The sequence below is a fragment of the Asparagus officinalis genome, chromosome 3 (genome assembly GCF_001876935.1).
Source record: "Asparagus officinalis chromosome 3, Aspof.V1, whole genome shotgun sequence".
Taxonomy (NCBI): domain Eukaryota; kingdom Viridiplantae; phylum Streptophyta; class Magnoliopsida; order Asparagales; family Asparagaceae; genus Asparagus; species Asparagus officinalis.
This window is the reverse complement of record NC_033796.1, coordinates 79753637-79765312: the sequence shown is the minus strand read 5'-3', so window position 1 is coordinate 79765312 and position 11676 is coordinate 79753637. Positions and strand designations below refer to the sequence as shown.

Genomic DNA, 11676 nt, shown 5'->3' with positions numbered 1-11676 from the left:
CTTCGGGTCATTAACCCTTTTAGCATCTTCTTGATCTTGGATCGGAGGCAACCTTATCTTGTTGTTCTCTATGAGGTATTTGAAAATACTGGGGACTTCGTCTTCTTTAAACGAGTAAACCTTTGGGAATTTTGGTTCCGAGGTCTTCTGTTTTTGAGGTCGTTGTTGCCATTGCGACTACTGAGACGCCTTTTGCTGATGTTGTTGTGGTTACGGTTGCAGCTCAAATGTTTGATTCGCGTCCACTACGTTTGCATGTGCCTTTCCTTTACCCCGGGGGATAAAATTCTATTGCGGGGTATTAGTCGCCGTCTGACCCCTTTCGGCCTTCTTCCTTTTGAGGAAGCATTCGGCTCGTTCTCCTCGCATCATCAAATCCTTCCAAGTCCTGGATGGCTCCATTCCCATGGATTCAAGGATGTCCAAAGAATGATTGTTGTGACAAGTTTCAAGGATGAAATCTTCGCTGACTGGGTCTCGGCAATTCATTGCTTTGTTCTGTAATCATTTGACGAAGTTCTCGACTAACTCTCCGTCCTTCTGTTTCTCATTGAATAACATTCTGATTGAAACCTCAGTGTCGTCATCGAAGAAATTTGTGAGAAACATGTCCTCCATGTCATCCCAACTGTTGATACTCCCCGGCTTAATATGGTGGTACCAATCTAAGGCTGCCCTGCGAAGGGTACCGACGAATGACCATAGCATCAAAGGCTCATTACCGGAGATTATTCTCAAGTGAAACTTGAAGTATGTTAAATGTTGAGTGGGGGAACTCTTTCCGTCGAACGGCGTGAAGTTTATCAAATTAAACTTTGCTGGGTATGGGATTGATTCCCACTCTCTCAGGTATGGACACGGTATTCCTGACTTCTTTACTTCTTGAGCACTCATCAACACATTGATTTTGCTCTCTAAGTCCCTCATCTTCTTATCCTCACTCGTATCTTTCTTTGAGTGATCATGGGGAGAAATGAAATAGTCATCCTTTGTATTATTATCATCCGAGGGACCACTCCCAGTATTATTATCAATGGGAGGAGTATCTATCTTGGCATTCTCATCTGCTTCCCGATCACTATCAACTTGATTGAGATTATTGTGATGGCTAGACTCTCCCTGTTGATTTGTCAGTGCCGAAATTTGTTGGCTATGCATTTCCCTCATTTCCTGCATAGCTATTTCCATTTTGAATTTGAAATTCTCCTTCTGCTTGCTGAGAGCGTCCTTGAGAATTTTAGCCATTTGCTCGGCATTGATCATAAATGACTCATAGTATTGTCCTGCGCTTGATGATGTATCATCGAAAGCCATTACAGAATAAGCGTCTGACGTTTCATCATCTCAAGGTAGTCCCTTTTGCATCCTTTGGTAATCCCTTTGCCTAATGCTTCCCGACCATAATCGAGTCATACGCTGGGATACTGCTGAAAACTGATCTGGACTAAAGTGTCGTGATGACTTCTCTCTATCGGTCATGTTGACGGACACTTTTGAAAACTCATTGTCTTGAGCGGCTGATTCCTTTTTACGAAAACGCCTTGGCTGGTATTTGAATTTTCTTGCAGAAATCCTTTCAAACACCGAAACCCTCTCTGGAACCTTAGCGCAGCAGCATTCGGAAAACACTGCCTTGATAATCTTGGCACACAGACAGTGAGAGTTTGTTTCTCGGGTACTTCTTTTTCGTGACTTGTTCGTACCCCTAACCCGATAGTTCAACTCGTCAGTCTGATGATCGGAGCAACCCATCGTGTGTTGGCACGATTCCCCAGGTGTAACGTCGTCGTCAGACGAATACATTTCCTTCTGGGGACATAACGCTTTGTTAGCGTGTTTAAGAGTCACATGCTTAGATCCACGCTTTCGTGAGCGTAGGAAATCAACAGGCTCCTGGACTTCGACACGCAATCCCATGTGGTCAGTTACGGGGATTTTCCCACCATATGGTCTCTTCCATTGCTTAGGAGGATAGGCACGACACCCAGTATAATGAACCGCTTGGGATTTATTCAACGGGCCTAAGCGTTCTTTAACCGGGGCTTTGCCTCGACCCACATGCAAAGGGCCGAGGTGCTCCGTGATCTTCATCTTAAATCGAGACAAGTTCACACTGCAGTGAGGCTCTACTGGAGGTGCTTGATTCGTCGGAACAGTAACAAGGGTTGTCGGAGACTTAAACGGGACTGCAGGAGGCAAAGCAAACAAACCGTGGACCGAGCTGGCTCGGTAGCCACCAATTGGTGGCTCGGCCTTGGCCGAGCCAGCAATTGTTGACTCGGTTCTGGCCAAACCAGTGGGGTTTATTCCGACTTTTTCGAGCACCGTCCGGGTCGTTTTTGACGCTGTCTTGAACTTTAGTCTCCAAGTTTGGCGTTGTTCTGGTGGGTTCTTAACCCTATTTTGCTGCTTCAGCTTCTGCGCTTCTTGTACGAGGATCCGTTATGCGCGAGTAACGCACGGTGTTTCTGGATCTGTTCTTCAAAAGTTGAATGTGTCCTTTTGATGCGGACCCATTCATTTGTCACTGGCTTGGAGGAGGAGTCGCATGCTCGCTATTGTGGTGCTTGATGCATTTTGGACTTCAGATCCGCGTCATAGCGGATTCTATCAACTGGCTCCAAAGCTTTGGCCGGTTGGTGCACGAGGCATTGGCGTCGCCTTTGACGTGCTCTCTTTGATAGAGTGGTCATGTTATCAGTAGTTAACTCCTTGCTCAAGGGGTTCAGATCCGTGACTTCAACTTCGTCGGATGCCGGTGGGGTGTTACGAGGCTCAAGTGCAGCAGCGATGAGAAGATCTTCTTCTTGGATTTTCGAAGCCGAAATCTAGCGAGCTTTCTTGAAAGTGGCCCTCCTGCACCTACGAGGAGGGGTGGATCTAGAGGAGGAGGATAAGTACTCCTCGTACTTCTGCTGGTTGAACTCGTATTCGATCTCTTCTTCAACTGGGGTCCGGATCCGTGGTTGCGACACGACAGCTTCGGCAGCGAAGCTATTGGCTCCCACTGTGGTCGCCAGTTTATTTTCGTCAAAAATAGTTATTATTATCGAGTTCATTACAACTTTGATCGCTTACAATGAATTCAAATAACAAAAATAAAGATTACAACTTTCTAGAAAATAAACACAAGAACTGTTTATCAACTTTTGCTTACGTGGGGTCTTTGCCTACGCTAGGGATGTTAATATCCATGGACTACCGCGGATTAGATCTGGTTGTAAGAAATTAATAATCAATACTCTTACTTCATGAAGGAAGTAATCGCAGCAGCGGTAATCTCGACCAAGCAAGATTACGGCTCTTCTCGAGATTAAGACCAAACTTAAATCTGGAGGAATAGGGGGAAACAAGTCTCAGATCTCTCGAACTCTCACTTTTTTTATTGAGAAACTTCGCTAAGATTTGCTAACTCTCTGAAATTCGTGCTCCACTCTCCAATTCGACAGCACTTCGCCCCCTCTTTTTCAAATCTCCAGAAATGAGCCCCTAAGCTTGTATTTATAGGCTTCGGTTGGGGGATTTTTGGATAAGAATGATGGATTCAGCATTATCTTTAGTTAACAACCATATAACTACGTTTAGAGATGACATTTAGGTAGTTAGGAATCTCTGGAACAGAAGAAATCTCGTGAAAGCCTGTCAAAAACCGCCAAAACGCGTTTTCGGATAAAACGGTACGAGCCACTGTATGGTGGCTCAGCCCTAGGCCGAGCCACTGGCCCTGGCCAAGTCTGATTTGGTGCGACTCGGACTCGGCCGCCAGCGGCTATTCTGGTTTTTCAAGTTTTGACTTGTTGCGTCGTTTACGCGTATTTCGTCGTTTCGCTGACTGGTACGCTTCACCGATTCGCTTTGTATGTTTTGTGAACGCGCGGATTGCTTGACGGTGGTCGACGGGCATGCAGATCACTTGGTTCGTTGTTCCGGTGGCTAATAAGTACGCAGGCCACTTGAAATATGGTGCAACCAGAAAACTTTGTGTCAGGAGACCCAAAGAATATGGTTTGCAAATTAAGGAAATCCATCTATGGACTCAAGCAAGCTCCTCGTCAATGGTATCATAAGTTTCAACAAATAGTTATCTCGTTCGGTTTTGAGATGAACATTGTTGATGACTGTGTATATCACAAGTTCAGTGGGAGTAAGTATATTTTTCTGGTTCTGTATGTGGATGACATCTTGCTTGCCACTAATGATATAGGCATGTTGCACGAAACCAAGAGATTTCTATCAAAGAATTTTGAGATGAAAGATCTTGGGGACGCCTCTTTTATATTAGGGATCCAGATACATCGAGATCGCTCTCGGGGTATTCTTGGATTATCACAAAAGAGCTATATCGATAAGGTACTTAAAAGGTTTGGCATGCAAGATTGCAGACCAGGTGACACCCCTGTTGCTAAAGGAGACAAGTTTAGTCTCAATCAGTGCCCTAAAGGTAACCTTGAAATTCAGGAAATGCAGAAGATTCCTTATGCTTCGGCTGTAGGAAGTCTAATGTATGCTCAGGTATGTACGCGTCCGGATATTGCGTACATTGTTGGGATGTTAGGCAGATACTTAAGCAACCCTGGTATGGATCATTGGATAGCAGTCAAAAGGGTTATGAGGTATCTTCAGAAAACAAAAGATTACATGCTCACATACAGAAAATCAGAGAAATTAGAGGTCATTGGGTATTCGGACTCTGATTTTGCTGGATGCCAAGATAGCAGGAAGTCTACATCAGGCTACATTTATATGTTAGCAGGAGGAGCTATATCATGGAAAAGTGTCAAACAAACACTAGTAGCTTCCTCCACTATGGCAGCAGAATTTGTAGCTTGCTATGAGGCATCCAATCAGGGAATATGGCTGCGAAATTTTGTCACGGGACTGCGCATTTTGGAAAATGTTGAAAGACCACTAAGGTTATATTGTGACAATAAATCTGCAGTAATGTATTCCAATAACAACAGGAGCTCAACTAAGTCAAAACATATTGACATTAAGTTCCTGGTTGTGAAAGAAAGGGTACAGAGTGGACAGATATCCATAGAGCACATTGGGACAAACTCCATGATAGCTGATCCTCTTACTAAGGGATTACCACCTAAGGTCTTTCATGAGCATACTGCTCATATGGGTGTGGTATTATTTGAGGATATTATGTTTTAGTGGGAGTTTGTATTTGTGGTGCTTTATGTTTGTTTGTATTGTCTGATCAGAATAAAGTTTTCAGTTAAGACACTCTGTTACATTATGTTTGGTTTTGACCTCACTAAGGAGGACCAGTTGAAAATAGACATGTACTGATCACATTGCATGTAATTTTCATGCTGCACATCCATGATTGATCTATGTCGTTTGATTGTATTGGTATATGTGACCATTGATGGGTCGAGTCACGATAAATGTGACGAAGGCCGCTTTGATCCTATATTGATATAGTCAATGGACGAGATTGTTCGGAAATACCATTTCAGTGATAGCAATTTTTGAGCTCATAAGGTTATACACAGTTTAAGGAATCATATGGTGCCCAAGTGGGAGATTGTTGGATTTAATCTAATAAATCTATTTGTGGGCACATATGATTAATCAATGTGTATTGCTATCTTTCAGGATAACCCACTAAAGTGATCAATTAAGTTGGGTTAATTTGGTATTTAAATGTAATCATGGGGTCATATGTGCAGATACCAGGTTGTAATTGTAATTTATTGAGGGGCTAAATTACAAAAGTACAACATCTATAAATAAGGGGTTATGGTCCCTAACCTAGGGTTACATTCTCTAATTCTCTACACCCCCATCTAGCTAGAGAAATTCGGTTTTAGAGAGAACCCTAAGGTTAGAAGATCCAACACCCAAAATCAAGATCAAGCAATGGATTCAGGTATAAGCTTCCGCTCTTTTAGATCCTTGTTAATCTCTTTGAATTAATCATGGCTATATGGTTTTTAGATCTTAAGTTTTATGATGTAGATTCAACATTTGGGGTATTTAAGTGCAAGTTAGGTTTGGGTGTTGTATCTAATATGCAAGCCTAGAAAGGGGTGGGGGAGGGGGAGTGAGGGGAGGGATGAATAGAATTGGTTATCATTTTTCAAGTAAACATAGAATATACAACAAAATAAAATTAAATTACAGCGATAAATGACAATTAGCAATAGTATCAACACAAAACCAACTAACAAGAGACACACGAGATTTTATAGTAGTTTGGATAAATAATCCTACATCCACTCTTCCTTCTCATAAAGGGGTTTCCTCACTACGATAGAGTTCTTCTGAATAGCAAGCTCGATTTAATAGTCTTACAAGACCATGCCCTAGTTTCAATTGTTGGATTTTGTTCATGAAAAGACAAATTTTGCCTTTGTGAATAGTCCCACATTGGAAAATGAAAGGAAGTCCAAGAGGTTTATATTGCTTCACTTCATATTGGGTCTTGAGTAGTGTTTTTGGGCTTTATATTGCTTGGGCTTTGTATAATACACGCGCGCGCACGCACGCCACGCCTCGCCACGTCGCCGCACGCACGAGCATGGCTACACCACACCGCACACGCACGCGGTTTTGCCTCTCAAGTTTAATCTTTTACACATTTTATACAAGTTTGTAACGGTTGCGGGAGTTATGGAAACGTAATAACGGACGCGGGATCTCTGTGTAACATGCGCGGTTTATCAGCAACGGTTAAAAGCTCTAGGAGCTATATAAGGAGCTGAAGCTCATTCGGAGAAGGACACAGCAACAAGAAGACTTCTCTCTTTTCCTCAAATTTGGAGAGCCTCTTTCATTCTCTCAAAATTGCTCTGCTACTATTTACCTATAATTTTCGGGCAACCATCTTCGTCTGAGCAGAAGCTCTGCTACTCTCACCTGAGTACAGAGGTCGGCCGTTTTCTGGGGGGCTTTTACCGCTAGGGGATGAGGATCGACTGCGTCAGGACGATAAGCGGGTCCTCTATCTTCTAGGACAGTGAAAACACGACTACACCCGTTCGGGCCTGATTTTTCTAACCTTTAATTTCAGATTTTATACTATTTGTTTTCATTTTTGACAGCAATCTAGAAGATAGAGATAAATTTCCTGCCATTAATATATAATCTAAAATTATTGTTTTAATTAATTAATTTATTATTTTTTGTTAAAAAAATATTATTGTTCTTCTGGTTTACTGTTCACCCGAATTTAATTAATTGTTCTTTTATTTTTTTGTTAAAAATAAAAATAAAAAACTTTACTATTCATGAATGATATTGTTTACTGTTCATTATATTTTACTAATTTATTTATTGCATAAAAAGGTTATTGTTCTTTAAAAAAACTTTTATTTATTGCAATCATTATCTTCTGCCAAATTTTCAAATCTAGTGCAAATTAGTTCTAAAATTTTTATTTCTAGTGCAGATTTTTTATAGTTCATATCCTAAGTCATAGTCCTCTAAGTTACTAGTTGAGTGGTATTGACAAATCATTTACCCGTTCAGATACCAAATATCTAGACTAGTAAACTCAAATTGGACTTATGGCTAACCCTAATCATTCCAAAAGTGTCAAACCTGAAAATTTCACCGGTGTTAATTATAAACTATGGGCTAATCAGATGAGATACTGGCTTACCACATTAGGTCTCTTATCTGCTATAGACATTCCTGAGTCTTCAACTAGCAGTTCTCAACCTTTGACTCCTGATCCTGAACAACCTGTTCCTTTCACTTCTGGTTCTGGCGCTAGCTCCTTTTCTAGCTCCATGAAACCAGAAGAAATCAACTATCATTATTGTCATAGGTTTCTTAGTGCACATGCGGACAACCTCTATGATATTTATTATGAGTTTAAAAGTGCTAAGGACCTATGGAATGCTCTTGAAGCAGAATATGGTCGGAATTCTGTGTTTCACCTCCTCCTCCTTCAATAAGTTCATGATGGTTGATGAAAAACCCATTAATGAACAAATTCATGAATTCCAAGATTTCCTCCGTCACCTCTAATCAAAAGGAAACACCTTTACTGATGACTATAAAGTTTTCTGTCTGATTGATAAAACTCCCTCCATCCTGATCTAGATTTGCTGGAGATCTCCGGCACAAGAAAGGAGGTCTAAGCTTAATCGAAACCCTCAAGACTATTCGTATTGAAGACCAGCATAGGCAAAATTCCAAAACCAAGACCGAATCAAAAGCTAAAGTAAACTTGGTAGAGGATAAGCCTAAATCTAGGAATTTCAAACCCAAAGGGAAGAAATTCAAGAAAAACCAGTAATATTTCAACAAATCTTCTTCCAAATTCAATCCTAACTCTTCCAGCCATAAGTCTGATGGAATGTTCTGCTATGTCTGTGGTAGAACAACCACATGGCTCCCAACTGTTTCTTTCGGAATAAGGAACCGGCTAAACCTTCTCCTAAAGGAAATGGATCCAACAAAGTTAATATGATTGAAGAAAATCCAACTTCCTTCAGGTTAGCCTCTTCATCCTATCTTGTGAATTCTCTTCCTTCTTCCACTGATTAGTACTTAGATTCTGGAGCTAATATCCATGTTTGCAATGATCTCTCTTGGTTTTCTACTTACCAGGAATCACGTGGAGGAAGCATAAGCTTAGCAGATGACTCCATCAAACAAATAATAGGAAGTAGATGCATAGAGCTCACCATGAACTCTGGGAAAGTTCTGAATCTGCAAGGTGTTCATCATGTTCCTTCTCTCTGTCGCAACCTGATCAGTGAATCTCTTCTCCTTAGAGCTGGCTATAGGATTGCAAAAGAATCCAATAAATTTGTGATTACAAAGTGTTCGCGGGGAAAACCGTTGCTTTCTTTGTTATTGATTCCATTGTCATCTTGAGTTACAACTTTTTGAGTTACAAAAGATCCGGTCTTTTTATAAGATCCGGTTACAACGAAAATCAAATAAAAATAAACAAAGATTACAACTTTTCTCCTTTTGTGTCGAACGAATCGCGAGCTCCTGTTTTGCGGTCGCTCGCTTGGTGGGTTCTTTGCCTGCGCCGGGGTTATTTGCCGTGGACCACCGCGAGATCTAGATCCGGTCGGATCTACGCAGTACGACGGGTATTATTTCACCAAGGAAATAATAGCCGGGGAGGATTGTTTCACCAAGGAAACAATCGTCCAAGTCTCGGGATCTAAGACCAAGCTTAGATCCGGAGTATGCCTGCGTAGATCTGAGATCTGATCCTCTCGAACACCTGCCTTATTTGACGTTGATGATCGCCGAGCACCAGATCTGAAGGAGTGAGTCCCCGAAGTCCCAAAGTTTCAATCTTTTTTAAGTTCCGAGTCTCCAATCCAGCAGGGCTTCGCCTCTCTCCAAAATTTCCAACCTTTTGAAATGAAGAACCCCTTGGCCTATTTATAGGCTCTCGTTACTGTGCCCGTGCCCGTGTGCACGTGTGGCCAGCTCAAGGTGGCCGGCCACCTCAAGGTGGCTCGGCTCATGCCGAGCCACCCTGAGGTGGCTCGGCCACCCCAAGGGGTGGCTCGGCCTTGGCCCGAGCCACCCCAAGGTGGCTCGGCCACCGAGCCACCTAGGTGGCTCGGCCGAGCCACCACTTGGTGGCTCGGCCACCGAGCCTCCTTGGTGGCTCGGTGAGCCGACCTCCAGGTGTTTGTCGTTTTGCCTCTTTGTGCCCGTTTTCCGGTTTTGTAGTTGATAGGTTCGGATTCGATTTGCTGATCTGATTTGGCAGTAAATCCGGATCCCGATTAGGCAGTAAATCCGCTTCTGAGTTGGAGTCCGAAACCGATCTTGATTCGATCGTCATTCGTCCGAGTATGCCTTTGGTTGGATGACTCGTTGACTCTTCGAACACTTGGCTTGATCCCGCACGTGTATGGATGCATTCCGTCGCTTGATGCGATTCGTCGATCTCGTCGCCTCGTTGGTTTGTCGGTTTGTACTGAGCTGAGCTAAGGGACCTATAAGCAATTTTATATGCCTACAGATACCCCCAACAAAGTATTTCAGTCTCGTTCTTTTATAGAAGAGTCTGGAATACTTTGGATATGATTGTCTCCCACCTTCAGTCGGTGTAATAAGACCTTGTAATGATTTCCGTTCTTGATTCCTTCAATTCTCCAGGCTTTTCGGTGCTTTGTCGAATGTCTGTAAGAGTTACGGTGCTGCATTTATTGTCTGACCGTTTGTCGGAATTTTGAACTTTGAAGTCGCTTCCTGATTTTTGATCTTCAGCTCGTAGAATTGACCATCGATTGCTGGCGTCGAGTTTTTATGTGCAACGCGTTGTCCGGCGTTGTGTTGTTTGAGTTATCCTTAAGAATATTTTTTAGAAAAATACTCTCTAGAAACTTCTCAAACCAAAAATAGGGAATAGTTTATACTCATATACCTTATTGGAGTAAGAAGCAGTTTATACTCGTATACTTTTCGGAGTATTTAAGAAGCAGTTTATACTCGTATACTTTTCGGAGTAAGAAGCAGTTTATACTCGTATACTTTTCGGAGTAAGAAGCAGTTTATACTCGTATACTTTTCGGAGTAAGAAGCAGTTTATACTCGTATACTTTTCGGAGTAAGAAGCAGTTTATACTCGTATACTTTTCGGAGTATTTAAGAAGCAGTTTATACTCGTATACTTTTCGGAGTATTTAAGAAGCAGTTTATACTCGTAGACCTAGGGTTACGCGTTGACCGGCGTTAACCTTAGGGTTTTGAACGTCGTACGTTGAATTTTTGCTCGAAACGCGTTGACTGGCGTTGACCTAGGGTTACGCGTTGACCGGCATTAACCTTAGGGTTTTGAACGTCGTACGTTGAATTTTTGCTCGCAACGCGTTGACTGGCGTTGACCTAGGGTTACGCGTTGACCGGCGTTAACCCTAGGGTTTCGAATGTCGTTGGATGCTTCGGTCACGAGACCAACTAATGAAGCTGATGCGTCAGTTGTTCGCGGGAAAAATCGTTGCTTTCTTCATTGATATCATTGCCATCTTAGTTAACAACTTTATGCGTTACAAAGATCCGGTCTTTTTATAAGATCCGGTTACAATGAAAATCAAAATACAAAAAAGAAAGATTACAATTTATTTCCTTTTATGTCGAACGAATCGCGAGCTCCTGTTTTGCGGTCACTCGCTTTGTGTGGGTTCTTTGCCTGCGCCGGGGTTATTTGCCGTGGACCACCGCGTGATCTCGATCCGGTCGGATCTACACGATATGACGGGTATTATCTCACGAAGGAAATAATAGCCGGGTGGGGTACTAATTCACCAAGGAAATAGTAGCCCAAGTGTCGAAATCGACCAAGCGAATTCGAGACTCTTCTCGGGATCTAAGAACCAAGCTTAGATCCGGAGGAAAATCGTGTAGATCTCAGATCCGGTCCCTCTCGAACACTTGCCTTGTTTGGCGTGGATGATCGCCGAGAACCGGATCTCAAAGTCCAAGTCTTCAATCTTCTAAAGCTCCAATCTTTTTTAGATCTCAGATTCCAATCCGGCAGAGCTTCGACCCTCCCAAAATCCAACCTCTGAAATGAACAATGCCTTGGCCTATTTATAGGCACTCAGAACTGTGCATTTGCACAGTTCTGAGCCTAGCCACCTGTGGGTGGCTCGGCTCTTGGCCGAGCCACCCACAGGTGGCTCGGCCTTGGCCGAGCCACCTGCAGGTGGCTCGGCTTTGGCCGAGCCACCTGCA

The 11676-nt window shown here is 42.7% G+C and overlaps 1 protein-coding gene across 1 annotated transcript in view; it reads right to left on the bottom strand.

The window, feature by feature from the left end:
* Positions 8326–11676, bottom strand: part of LOC109835331 — a 16327-nt gene continuing 12976 nt past the window's right edge. The window contains exon 3 of the mRNA XM_020403309.1: positions 8326–8398. Within this exon, the coding sequence (XP_020258898.1) occupies positions 8326–8398 (73 nt within the window). The remainder of the gene's footprint in view (positions 8399–11676) is intronic.